This window comes from Symphalangus syndactylus, chromosome X, assembly GCF_028878055.3.
Source record: "Symphalangus syndactylus isolate Jambi chromosome X, NHGRI_mSymSyn1-v2.1_pri, whole genome shotgun sequence".
In the NCBI taxonomy this organism is placed as follows: domain Eukaryota; kingdom Metazoa; phylum Chordata; class Mammalia; order Primates; family Hylobatidae; genus Symphalangus; species Symphalangus syndactylus.
Genome location: NC_072447.2, coordinates 132,498,811 through 132,513,325, shown reverse-complemented (window position 1 = coordinate 132,513,325; position 14,515 = coordinate 132,498,811). Strand labels below are relative to the sequence as shown.

Genomic DNA, 14,515 nt, shown 5'->3' with positions numbered 1-14,515 from the left:
TTCCATGTTAGTACTTAATTGTGTGATAACAGCTAATTTTTTTTTTCTCGGCTGACTGCAACCTCCGCCTCCCGGGTTCAAGTGATTCTCTTGCCTCAACCTCCCGAGTAGCTGGGATTACAGGTGCGCATCACTACGACCGGCTAATTTTTAATATTTTTGGTAGAGATGGGATTTCACCATATTGGCCAGGCTGGTCTTGAACTCCTGACCTCAAGTGATCCACCCACCTCGGTCTCCCAAAGTGCTGGGATAACAGGCATGAGCCACCGTGCCCGGCCTAATATTGATATTTTAGAGCATTACATTCTTAGTAGAATATGAAAAATATGAATTAATACATCATTGGTAAAATTAATAAACTGTAAAATGTACTGATGGGTTCTTCTTGACTATAGAATTAAAATATTTAAAACCACATATATTTATGCACTTAGGAGTTTATTACTTCCTCATGCACTTAAAAGACTAAAATGTTCTTTTCTTATTAAATTTTTTTTTTTTTTTTTAGAAACAGGGTCTTTCTCTCTCTTGCCCATCTGGAGTGCAGTGGCATGATCATGGGTCACTGCAGCCTCAAATTCCTGGACTCAAGCGAACCTCCCACCTCAGCCTCCTGAGCAGCTAGGACTACAGGCGCATGTCACTGCACGCAGCTGGCTTTTTTAGTTTTTGTGAAGACGGGGTCTCACTGTGTTGCCCAGGCTGGTCTTGAACACCTGGGCTCAAGCAGTCCTCCTGCCTTGGCCTCCCAAAGTATCAGGATTACAGGCATGAGCCACTGTGCCCGGCCACAATTATTAATAGTTATATTTAAAGAGACCAGCATTGCATGTGACCCAGAGTAGGCGTTCAGTGAATAAATGGGCATAGAACTGTTGTATTTAAGTTTGCTTCTATCCCATAGACTCCTACAGTTGGACCAGATTTGGATAGAATGCGAGCAAATATGCCAATGGGTTGGAGTTCATTTTACTTTTCCTTTAATCCACCTTTTTCTAAGGTTAGACTTTATTGGGCTATCATCCCTGCAGCTTTTATTTATTCATAAGCTTGAATAGCCAGTTATAAATGTCATGTGTTTTATTATGCAGTAATAGTGTTCGATTTGGTACCTTGAACTGTTGTAACAATCTGACGTGAAATACAATTAATGCACTAACAGGAGTTCATTTAAGGTATTTATTCTTATGCGTTATCTGTGAGGAAGTGATACAACATTTTCTTTTTTTGAGATGGAGTCTTGCTCTGTCGCCAGGCTGGAGTGCAGTGGCGTAATCTCGGTTCACTGCAAGCTCTGCCTCCTGGGATCAAGTGATTCTCCTGCCTCAGCCTCCCCAGTAGGTGGGACTACAGGCATGTGCCACCACACCCAGCCGATTTTTGTATTTTTAGTAGAGATGGGGTTTCACCATGTTGGCCCGGATGGTCTCGATTTCTTGACCTCATGATCTGCCTGCCTCGGCCTCCTAAAGTGCTGGGATTACAGGTGTGAGCCACCGTGCCCAGTGATACAGTATTTTCTAAATAGCAATGCTTAAGCAGCAGCAGTTAGGTAAAAGCATCATAACATTTAATACTTGCTTGTGAAATGTAGGATATGTTTATTTGAATATTAACTCTCATATAACTGCCTGTGTGCATTCTAGTATTGACTGCCATTGCTTTTCGTTAGTATGATAGAGATTCAGAAGTGACTAGGAACCTGGGAAATATACTGCAGAATGTATAGGTGAAGACATCGATTAAAAAAGAGCAAAGGTGAAGCAATGTCCATTTTGTTTTACTAAGAGCTGTAGAAGAAAATTCTGACCTCATAGAACTTTACCTACAAATTCAGAGGCACAAATGCGGAGTGGAGTTTTTTGTGTGCCCTTGCTCATTCAGCTGCTTTTGACTTTCAACCATAACAGGCGCAGACCTTCTGTCATTCAGACTTAGGTAGGCTTAGTGTCTAGGATTTTAGTACATAGGAAATGTAATGTGGAGCCTCTTTAATCTCTTTCAATAAGTCACTTCAAGTCTACTGATGCTTTCTCTGCCTTTTGAATTGATGCTTTGAAGCTGAGTATTGGAGCAAAGGATATTTGAACTTAGTGCCCAGGATGATTGATATTCACCACACACTAAGGGGCAGTGCCGCTCACTGCAAACATTACATCATTTATTAAAGGTAGAGATACATACCCTAGTATTCAAAAATTGAAACTTGAGTGACTTTGCATTGAATAGAATCATAAACCATTAAAAAAGTATGGAGAACCAAGGCAGCACAATTTTGTTTAAAGTGAAGCTAAGTCTGTAGCTTAAAACAGGACTTGCAAACTGTGGCCCCCCACCTGTTTTTGTGTGGCCTGAAAGCAAAGAATGATTTTTATATTTTTAAGTGGCTAAAAAAATCAAAAGAAGAAGGATATTTTGCAACATGTAAAAATGATACAAAATTCGCATTCTAGGGTTCATAAGTAAGATTTTCTTGGAAAATGGCCACACATTTGTTTATGTATTGTCTTTGGCTGTTCATGCTACAATGGCAGAGCTAAATAGTTGTGACAGAGATTGTGTGGTCTGCAAAGTCAAAAATATTTGCTATCAGGCTCTTTATAGAAACAATATACCAACACCTGGCTTAAAAGTATGTGTAAGAAAGGTGGAAAGAATAATAACCAAGCGTTGATATAAGTGTTATGCAATTCTTTAAGAAAAGGATTAAGTGAAGGATGGGTGTATAAAGGGAGAGGATATTTAGCCTTAAAGAGGAGTATTTGGGGACCTAGGGGTGACTGTGATAGAGGCATGGGAACTTCCTTGAAATATGTGAAAGATTGTCATATGGAAGAGGAAATCAGCTTGTTCTCTAATGTCTACAAAAGTTAGACCTAGAACCAATTTTTGGAAACCATGAGGTAGCAAATTGTAGCTTTGCATAAAGGAACATTTTTAACTTGTCTGAAGTTGGAATAGCCAGCCTTGTGAGGTAGTGAGTACCCCATCATTGGAAGAATTCAGACAGGCTGTACAACTAATTAGCAAGGACCTAGTAGTAGGGATTCAAGCATCAACCTGAATGACTTAAAAGTTCCTTTCTCGCGAGTTTATGATTTTATGAACTCTGTATCAAGAAAAGATTTCTGAGTACAAAGTACACTTTTGATTACATCACTCCTCCTGCTCAAAAATTGTTTATAAGATCCTTTTGTCAATGGAATTAAGTAAAATTTTTAAGTTCTTTCTTCTTAGTTCCCAGTTTCTTTACACAGGCACACATTGGAGATATTGCAGGTTCAGTTCCAGAACACCACAATAAAGCAAATGTCACAATAAAGCAAGTCACATGAGTTTTTTGGTTTCTCAGTGCATATAAAAGTTTTGTCTATAAGGCAAGCAATAGCATTATGTCTAAAAAAGTGCTTACTTTAATTAAAAAATACTTTATTGCTTAAAAATGTTAACAGTCATCTGAGCCTTTAGCAAGTTGTAATCTTTTTGCTGGTGGATGGTCTTGCCTCAGCGTGAATTGCTGCTGACTGATCAGGGTGGTAGTTGCCGAAGGTTGGGGTGGCTGTGGCAATTTCTTCAGAGAAGACAACAATGAAGTGTGCCACATTGATTGACTCCTCCTTTCACAAAAGATTTATCTTTGGCATGTGATGCTGTTTGATAGCATGTTATAGTAGAGCTTCTTTCAAAATTGGAGTCAGTCCTCTCAAATCTTGCCAATGCTTTATTAACTAATTTTACGTGTAATTCTGAATCCTTTGTTGTCATCTCAACAATGTTCACAGCATCTTCACAGGAGTAGATGCCTTCCCAAGTAACCACTTTCTTTGTTCATCCATAAGAAGCAACTCCTCATCCACTCAAGTTTTATCATGAAATTGCAGCATTTCAGTCACATCTTCAGGCTCCACTTCTAATTCTAGTTCTCTTGCTGTTTCCACCACATCTGCAGTGACTTCCTCCACTAAAGTCTTGAATCCCTCAAAGTCATCCATGATGATTGGAATCACCTTCTTCTAAACTCTTGTTAATATTGGCATTTTGACTTCCTTCCATAAATCACAAATGTTCTTAATGGCATCTAGAATGATTAATCCTTTCCAGAAGATTTTCAATTTACTTTCCCCAGATCCATCGGAGTAATCACTATTTATGGCAGCTATAGTCTTATGAAATGTATTTCTTAAATAATATGACTTGAAAGTCAGAATTACTCTTTGATCCATGGTCTGTAAATGAATGTTGTGTTAACAGGCATGAAAAACCTCAATATCCTTATACATTGTCCTCATCAGAACTCTTGGGTGACCAGGTGCATTGTCAAAGAGCAATAATATTTTAAAAGGAATCTTTTTTTGAGGAGTAGGGTCTCAACGTGGGCTTAAAATATTCAGAAAACCATACTATAAATAGTGCTGTCACCCCAGCCTTTGTTGTTCCATTTCTAGAGCTAAGGTAGAGTGGATTTAGCATAATTTTTAAGGGCCCTAGGATTTTCAGAATAATAAATGAGCATTGGTTTCAATTTAAAGTCATCAGCTGCATTAACCCCTAATGAGTAAACATGTCATTTGAAGCTTTGAAGCTGGGCATCCGCTTTTCCTCTCTAGTTATGAAAGTCCTAGATGGCATCTTCTAATATTAGGGTATTTTGTCTCCATTGAAAATTCGTTGGTTAGTGTGGCCACCCTCATCAATTATCTTAGCTAGGTTTTTCTGGATAACTTGCTGCAGCTTCTCCATCAGCACTTGCTGTTTCACCTTGCACTCTTGTGTTATGGAAACAGCATCTTTCTATAAACTTCATGAACCAACCTCCACCAACTTTAAACTTTTCTTCTGCACCTTCCTCACCTCTCTCAGCCCTTCATAGAATTGAAGAGTTAGGATCTTGCTCTGGATGAGGCTTTGGCTTAAGGGAATGTTGTGGCTGGTTTGATCTGTCCAGACCACTAAAACTTTCTCCATATCAGCAATAAGGGCTGTTTGGCTTTCTTATCACTTGTGTTCAATGGAGTAGCATTTTTTTAAAAATTATACTTTAAGTTCTGGGATACATGTGCAGAATGTGCAGGTTTGTTACATAGATATACACATGCCATGGTGGTTTGCTGCACCCATGAATCCAGCATCTACATTAGGTATTTCTCCGAATGCTATCCCTTCCCTAGTCCCCCACTCCCCGACAGGCCCCAGTGTGTGATGTTCCCCTCCTTGTGTCCATGTGTTCTCATTGTCCAACTCCCACTTATGAGTGAGAACATGCAGTATTTGGCTTTCTGTTCCTGTGTTATTTTGCTGAGAATGATGGTTTCCAGCTTCATCCATGTCCCTGCAAAGGCCATGGACTCATCCTTTTTGTGACTGCATAGTATTCCATGGGGGGTATATGTGCCACATTTTCTGTATCCAGTCTATCATTGATGGGCATTTGGGTTGGTTCCAAGTCTTTGCTATTGTGAAAAGTGCTGCAATAAACATACATGTGCGTGTGTCTTTATAGTAGAATGATTTATAATCCTTTGGGTATATACCCAGTAATGGGATTGCTGGGTTCAATGGTATTTCTGGTTCTAGATCTTTGAGGAATCGCCACACTGTCTTCCACAATGGTTGAACTAATTTACACTCCCACCAACAGTGTAAAAGCGTTCCTATTTCTCCACATCCTCTCCAGCATCTGTTGTTTCGTGACTTTTTAATGATGGCCATTCTAACTGGCGTGAGATGGTATCTCATTGTGGTTTTGATTTGCATTTCTCTAATGACCAGTGATGATGAGCTCTTTTTCATATGTTCATTGGCCACATAAATGTCTTCTTTTGAAAAGTGTCTGTTCATGGGGGTAGGGATAGCATTAGGAGATATACCTAATGTAAATGACGAGTTAATGGGTGCAGCACACCAACATGGCACATGTATACATATGTAACAAACCTGCACGTTGTGCACATGTACCCTAGAACTTAAAGTATAATAATAATAAAAAAAGTGTCTGTTCATATCCTTTGCCCACTTTTTAATGGGGTTGTTTGGGTTTTTTTCTTGTAAATTTGTTTAAGTTCCTTGTAGATTCTGGATATTAGCCCTTTGTCAGATGGATAGATTGCAGAGATTTTCTCCCATTCTGTAGGTTGCCTGTTCACTCTGATGATAGTTTCTTTTGCTGTGTAGAAGCTCTTTAGTTTAATTAGATCTCATTTGTCAATTTTGGCTTTTGTTCCATTGCTTTTGGTGTTTTACTCACGAAGTCTTTGCCCAGGCCTGTGTCCTGAATGGTATTGCCTAGGTTTTCTTGTAAGGTTTTTATGGTTTTAGGTCTTATGTGTAAGTCTTTAATCCATATTGAGTTAATTTTTGTGTAAGATGTAAGGAAGGGGTCTAGTTTCAGTTTTCTACATATGGCTAGCCAGTTTTCCCAACACCATTTATTAAATAGGGAATCCTTTCCCCATTGCTTATTTTTGTCAGGTTTGTCAAAGATCAGATGGTTGTAGATGTGTGGTGTTATTTCTGAGGCTTCTGTTCTGTTCCATGGGTCTATATATCTGTTTTGGTACCAATATCATGCTGTTTTGGTTACTGTAGCCTTGTAGTATAGTTTGAAGTCAGGTAGCGTGAGGCCTCCAGCTTTGTTCTTTTTGTTTAGGATTGTCTTGGCTATATGGGCTCTTTTTTGGTTCCATATGAAATTTAAAGTAGTTTTTTCTAATTCTGTGAAGAAAGTCAATGGTAGCTTGATGGGGATAGCATTTAATCTACAAATTACTTTGGGCAGTATGGCCATTTTCACAATATTGATTCTTCCTATTGATGAGCATGGAATGTTTTTCTATTTGTTTGTGTCCTCTCTTGTTTCCTTGAGGAGTGGTTTGTAGTGTTTCTTGAAGAGGTCCTTCACATCCCTTGTAAGTTGTATTCCTAGGTGTTTTATTCTCCTGGTAGCAATTGTGAGTTGGAGTTCACTCATGATTTGGCTCTCTATTATTGGTGTATAGGAATGCTTGTGATTTTTGCACATAGATTTTGTATCCTGAGACTTTGCTGAAGTTGCTTATCAGCTTAAGGAGATTTTGGGCTGAGACGATGGAGTTTTATAAATGTACAATCATGTCATCTGCAAACAGAGACAATTTGACTTCCTCTCTTCCTATTTGAATACCGTTTACTTCTTTCTCTTGCCTGATTGCCCTGGCCAGAACTTCCAATACTATGTTGAATAGGAGTGGGGAGAGAGGGCATCCTTGTCTCTCTCTTGTGCTGGTTTTCATAGGGAATGCTTCCAGTGGAGTAGCAGTTTTAATTTCCTCCAAGAGCATTTCCTTTGCATTCACAACTTGGCTGGTTGTTTAGCTCAAGAGGCCTAGCTTTTGGCCTGTCTCAACTTCCTCATTAAGCTTAAGCATTTCTAGCTTTTGATTTAAAGTAAATCTTTTCCTTTTATTTGAACACCTAGGGGCCATTTTAGAGTTATAATTAGCCCAATTTCTATATCACTGTGTCTCAGGGAATAGAGAGAAGCGTGAGGGAGGGAGAGAGTTGGGGAATGGCTGGTTGGTAGAGTGGTCAGAATACACACAACATTTATAAATAAAGTTGGCCATCTAATATGGGTGTGATTCATGGTACCTCAAAATGATTATGATAGTAACATAAAAGATCACTGATCACAGGTCACCATAACAGATAAAATAATAATGATCTTTGAAATATTGTGAGAATTACCAACATGTGACACAGAGACATGAAGCAAACATATCCTCTTGGAAAAATGGCACCAATAGACTTGTTCAATGCAGGGTTGCTACAGACTTTCAATTTGTAAAAGCACAGTATCTATGAAGCTCAGTAAAGTGAAGTGCAATAAAACGAGATACGCCTGTACTTTGATCCTAACTTAGCTGTATTCATCACTCATGCTGTGCAACATTTCCCAAGTTGATTTCTACCAAACGTTGTTCCAGGGTGTGCAAATAGATGATATGCAGAACAAGAGTTCTGTGTTCAGATAGAGTTGGGACATGCTGATTATACTGAATCCTGCCATTCACATTTCCACTCTGCATTAGAATGCTAAAAGCTCTGAGAAGTCCTATCATAAAGAAATTTGTTTAACATTTAAAAAAACCAACATTTCCCATACACATTTGAACATAGAAATTGTTTGCCACAACTATTAACACTACAGAGCAGTTTTCCGTTTGTTATTTTCCTATTCTCTTCTGTTGTCCTTATTATTTTTGCATCTCCTCATTTCCTCTTGTGTGCTGTTTTTCTCCAACTTCATTTTTAAATCCAGTGTGGGGAAATGGTGAGAGAAAGAGATAACTAGACTATAGAATTGTGGAAACAGTTTGAGGTCCTGTGAACAATTCCCTGTAATCCCCCACAAAATAGGAAGATAAAGATGTACAAGAATCTAGGAGAATATATGAAAGGAGAAATTACAGAAAAAGAATGTGCTTTTGACATCATGAAATTTCTCATAGTCATTTCATAGTCACTTATTCAATAAATGAGTCATTTTTTATTGGTAATCTAGCCTTTCTCCTTTTAACTTCTAGTTTTAGCTAGTGTTCTGTTTATGATAATGTATGTTGCGTTAGGCAGTCATGAAGCATGAGAATAAAAAAATGGAGGCTGGCCGCAGTGGCTCATGCCTGTAATCCCAGCACTTTGGGAGGCCGAGGTGGGTGGATCACGAAGTCAGGAGATCAAGACCATCCTGGCTAACATGGTGAAACCCCATCTCTACTAAAAATACAAAAAATTAGCCGGGTATGGTGGCGGGCGCCTGTAGTCCCAGCTACTCGGGAGGCTGAGGCGGGAGAATGCTGTGAACTCGGGAGGCAGAGCTTGCAGTGAGCCGAGATCGCGCCACTGCACTCCAGTCTGGGCGACAGAGTGAGACTCCGTATCAAAAAAAAAAAAAAAAAAAAAAAAAAAAATGGAGCTAGTATCTATAGAGAACATGACATGACCTGTGATAGGAAGGTAACACCCATACTTGTCCATTCCTCGATGTCTTTCTCTAGCGTCTTAGATTATTTTTCTGTCTGGAGTAGTTATTGACAGGTTAAAAGGAATGAAGGTATGAACTAATTACACAGTCCATTTATAATCATTTTGAGGTATTCTACTTCCCTGCATAGGAGGCTGTCTCAAAAGTATTAGTTTTTTTTTCTGAATCACCCACATGAACCATGAATATGTATCTAAAGATATCTCCAGTCACAAGCAACTATTACTTATTGAGAATAATAATAGCCAGAGGATATAGCTTAATGATTCACGAATCAGCTTTACATAAAGACTCTATTTAGTCTCCCTAGAAACCAACGATCAAATCTCATCAGGGTCAACTTAACCTTTTCTGTAATAGATAAATTGAATAACATACTGTTTAATTTGTATGTGTGTTATTGAATGAAGCTATGGAGAATATTTGGTCTGCATACTAAAGATATCACTATTGTTTTGGTAAGTAAGGAAAATTTCAGAGTTATTGTTTCTGAATTATTTAACCCTGGGTGATTGAAGATACACAAGAAACTTGAACATGCCAGTGTTACGTTAGATTATTTTTAATAGGTAAACAATAATTCATTAATGAGCAATTTTTTTCTGGCTAGACTCTGGTTTTCTGCCTCCTTTTGGGTTTCATTTAGAGCCTAAAATTCACTTGCCTGGATAGTGGATCTTGTTTTGTATCTTACATTTCCTATGTTGTATGCCAATTTTTTTTGGATTTTATTTGGAAAGATAAAACTGAATTTTAAACAATTTTCCATTCATAAAAAGTTACAGATTGGCCAAGACTTAAATGTTCATTGCAGAAAATTTGGAGAATTCAGGCTAGTATCAAGAGAAAAATAAAAGTTATCAATAGTCCTACTCTTAGAGATAGCCGATGTTAACCACTAGTAACATTATTGTTAATATTCTTTTAGCTATTTCTGTGTATGTATATAATAATAATACGTGTCTGTGTATTCTGTTTCCAGATTACCAAAATTTTAGTTAGTTCCCAGTTTAACACTGCTCTAAACATTGTTTTGTAAATCTTCGTATACATCTCATTTCCTTACAATAAATTTCTGGGAATGGAATTGCTAGGTCAAAGGGCATGAAAATTTTAAGATCCTTCCCTGAAATTTCAAATTCGCTTTCAAGAAAGGTAGTATATTAGTCAGCTTGGGCTGCCATAACAGAATGCCACAGACTGGGTGGCTTAAGCAACAGGAATTTATTTTCTCACCGTTATGGAGACTGAAAGTTCAAGATCAAGGTGCCAGCAGGGCTGGTTTCTGGTGTGGCTTCTCCTCCTGGCTTGCAGATGGCCACCTTCTGCACGTGACGTTCTCATATGGCCCATTCTTGGAGTGCATGCAGAGAAAGGGAGAGCTTTGATGTCTCTTCCACTTCTTACAAGGACACCAGTCCTATTGGATTAGGGCTCCATCCATATGACCTTATTTAACCTCAATTACCTCCTTAAAGTCCCCATCTTCAAATATAGTCACATTGAAGGTTAGGGCTTCAAATGAATTTTGCGGAGACATACCTCAGTCCATAGCAGATAGTAACATTGACATTTCATCATCAGTGAATGAAAGTTCCCATTTCAACATCTTATTGTCAATGTCAGATATGTATACTATATATGTGCACATGCACACAAGCATGTACATATTGCTAGTTTGATGAAGATGGCATTGTTTTGTTTTACTTTGCATTTCTTTGGTCATTAGTTGCAGTGAAACTTGATTATAATGTTTGGACTTTTTTTTTTTGGTGAGTTTTCTATTCCTGTACTTTGACCATTTGTGTGTGTGTATGTTGGGGTTGTTCTTAACTGCCAGTAAACCTACATTTTCTCTTGAGTGTTTAGCTATTTTGGCAGACATTTTTGCTTATACAGAAAAGGAATCATATTTTAAAATATTATTTATCCTTTGATATTAAACCATTATTTACCTTTAAAATATAGCAAAGTATGCAGGGTTAATAATATATGAGATTCCGTATTAATGAATTGTGTTTAATGCTCACCATACATTCATAAAAAGTATTTATAGTTTGCATGCATTGATTTGCTGACAGTGAAATATAGGTGGTGGCAAGGTTAATGTAGAAATCTTTTCAGGTATTATTTGCTCTGAATTAACAAATACAGCAGTGTTTCCTGTGATGTGGTCCCCAGAACTCTAATCCCACAAGATGTCCGGTGAGAAGAAAGTCTGTTGGTTAAATATTTATTTTTGACAACTGCTGCATCCTGTATGCCCCACCTAGTGGTTCACAGTGCACATAGGGAACTGAAAGGCTCTGAGAAGCCATGTAATAAGTAAATCTGTTTAACTTTTGTAAACTGGGTACTTCCAAAACTTATTTTGACCATAGAACATCCCCTTATTTTTTTTGTTTATGTGATTTATGTTAACTTTTTATTTTGAAATTAAAAAAATTCACAAAAAGTTGTAAAGAAAATGTACAGGGAGGTCCCATGTACCCTTCACCCAGTTTTCCCCAATGGTAACATTTTGCAAAACTATAGTAAAATATCACAACCAGGAAATTGACATTCGTATAATCTATAGAGCTTGTTCAGATTTCATCAGTTACACATGCGCTCGTGTGTGTGTGTGTGTGTGTGTGTGTGCAGTTCAATGCAGTTTTGTCATGTGTAGAGTTGCGTAACCTCTACCACCGTAAGACTCCATTGTGCTATCTCTTTACAGTCACACCCACACTCTCTCCTCTCCCTAGCTCCTGGCAACCATTGATCTGTTCTCTCTTTCAATAATTTTGTCATTTAAGGATTTTATATAAATGGAATAATATGGTATGTAACCTTTCGAAATTAGCTTTTTTTTTTACTTAGCATAATTCCCTTGAGGTTCATTCAGATTGTTAACTGTATTAATAGTTCTTTCCTTTTTTATTGCTGAGTAATATTATATGATAGTGATGTATCACGGTTTGTTTAACCAGTCATCCATAAATGACATTTACCCCCACTCCTTATTTTTGGTGGAATCTATTAATACCCTGTGTGAATATTGTTCTGAAAAATAGCAGTTTTGGAAATTCTATACCACAGAAATCATACAGTTAAATAGTTGTCATCGTTTTAAAGATTATGATTGGGTTGCAGAAATTAAAAATCTCTTTATTACTTCATTTAGGAATTCCAGAGACGCTGTAACACTCTGATTTCATTGATTGAGAAAGAAAATATGGAAATTGAGGAAAGAGAGAGAGCAGAAAAGAAGAAACGGGCAACTAAAACTCCAATGGTAAAATTTTCAGCATTTTCCTAACTTTTAGGTAGATCCCATTTTTTTTACATAATTAAAATGCCTATATTATGTTTAATGCCATAGTGATACCTATTAATAAAAGCTGGTTTTATGAAATGCTAATTTGTTTTGGACAGAAGAATAATTACTTCACAACCATGTTTCTTATTTGTTTGTCGAACATATGGTTCGGAACTCCCTAGTAACTAGGCTCAGTATTTTAAAAAATTCCTCATGAATCTCAACAGAAGTATAATGCAAGTGAAATCTTTTGAATTGAGACTAGAGCTATCATGGGGGTAGCAGAGGGTAGGGGTGGGATGGGATGGGGCTGAAGTTGAAACTAGGAGTTCTGATTTGATCAAGTAAGTTTTCTGATGTTTGTGGAATTATGAGTACAAATGGGAACTCTGAGCAGACAACAAAGCTTTGCTTGGTAATAAGTGAACTGTTGAATTGATAGGATAACTTGATTTTAATCCAGTCAGGTTGCTTTGTATAGCTGTAATTTAAAATACTCTTTAATAGATCGTATTATTTGAGTGTGGTTAAGTAAACTGCCATATTTCATCGAATCTAAGATGCTTTCCGTTGTAAGACACAGCATTATTTTATGTACCACTGAGGGAAAATGCTGCCAGGTGTAATTTGTCATCAGTTGTAAGATGCATCCTGATTTCAGAGATGCTAAAATGTGAAAGAAATGTGTATCATAGAAGATATGAAATATGGTATGTTAAAACCTATCATAAGTTTTTTAAAAAATATATACTCATAAACAAAATTTTGCCCAGAAAACATTAAGTAGTTCTTTAAGATAAGAGTACATTTATAATACCATGTGTAAGTAGATACTTGATGACTATTTTTGATGGGTATTTTATGTCTTTTCATAAAAAGAAACATCTTTGAAGGTTATTTTACATTGGGTTATATAGTTTGTTGGGCTATATAGAACATTAACTGTGAATATAACATTTAAGTGAATATTCATGTTAAAATTTTTTTTTAATGCATTTACATCCTAGATTTAACATTGTTGGGCCATTTAAAATGTGCATATTGGAGCAGAACATTAAATCTGTTTCCATTTTAGTCACAGAAAAGAAAAGCAGAGTCAGCTACTGAGAGCTCTGGAAAGAAGGATGTCAAGAAGGTGAAATCCTAAAGCCTAGAAATAAAGTTTTAAATGGGAAACTGCTATTTTCTTGTTCCCATCTTCAAATGCTAATTGCCAGTTCCAGTGTATTCATGGTACTCTAAGAAAAATCTCTTTGGTTTTGATTTCTTGCATATTTTATATATTTTACAATGCTTTCTACCTGAAATGTGTAGCTTTATATTTTATGGCATTCTAGTATTTTTGTGTACTGTATTTTGTGCATTTCATGTCTTCATCAAAATCCTCTCAGTCCTTGTTCTTTTGAAGCTTGTGCTGAGGTTTTAGCTTTTCTATGTTTTATATGCCGCTGCTTTGAAAGAGAACCTAGATTCTATAGTTGTATTATTGTTGTTTCATACTTTAAATTTATATGGCTGTGGAAAAATGAATTAAAATGATTTGAGGAGAAAGACTTTTTCACTTCTTTGTTGCTTTCTTTTCTATTGAGTCTGGGCTTGTTTGTGTTACTGCATACTGTGATTAGCATAATAATTGTTTCTTTGAGGTCATCTAAATATTTTTTTCCTAAAGGAATAAAGGGTGAGGAAAGAAAAATATTAAAAAAGCTAATATTTGATACTGTGCTTGCTGTCAGTATGCATTACATTTAAATTATTCTCTAAATATTCAAGTGGGAAAATATAATAAAGAAATGTCTATAAGAAATTTAATTATTTCCTGTTTTTTTGTGCAGTAGAAAGTAGTTGTGTTTACTGAATTGTATTGCTTACTACTGTGTATTTGGTTCAAAGTTAAAGCTTTGCTTGCTGACGTGTGTGTGATCTTCTGTCCCATAGAGCCAGTTCAGAAGGGCCTGGGTGTAACATGTAGAATGATTAACAATTAAGTTTAGAGTATGAAATAAGCACTATGCATGCAGAAGAAGGGGGGCTGTGTTTGTCAGGAATACAGTTATGCTCAGGTAACAATCTCAAAGTGTCAGAGGTTTTACACACCAAGAGTTTTTTTCTTGCTCACACTACATATCTCATGCAGGTCAGGTCAGAGGGATGTGGGAATGGGAAGGGATCTGCTCCACACGGTAACTCAA

General features: G+C 36.9%; 1 protein-coding gene and 1 long non-coding RNA gene across 8 annotated transcripts in view; one reads left to right on the top strand and one right to left on the bottom strand.

Moving 5' to 3' along the window:
* SMARCA1 (SWI/SNF related, matrix associated, actin dependent regulator of chromatin, subfamily a, member 1) overlaps positions 1–14,135 on the top strand; it is a 77,129-nt gene extending 62,994 nt beyond the window's left edge. For 2 of the 7 annotated variants that reach the window (XM_055267904.2, XM_055267903.2), the window contains 2 exons: positions 12,189–12,299; positions 13,399–14,135. In XM_055267904.2, the coding sequence (XP_055123879.1) occupies positions 12,189–12,299; positions 13,399–13,470 (183 nt within the window). In that variant the 3' untranslated portion in view covers positions 13,471–14,135. Of the gene's footprint in view, positions 1–12,188; positions 12,331–13,330 lie in introns of all 7 variants that reach the window. The other 5 variants (XM_055267907.2, XM_055267909.2, XM_055267906.2 and 2 more) reach the window with 3 other exon arrangements.
* LOC134736001 (uncharacterized) overlaps positions 1–14,515 on the bottom strand; it is a 327,078-nt gene that overhangs the window by 130,390 nt on the left and 182,173 nt on the right. The gene's annotated exons all lie outside the window — the stretch shown is intronic.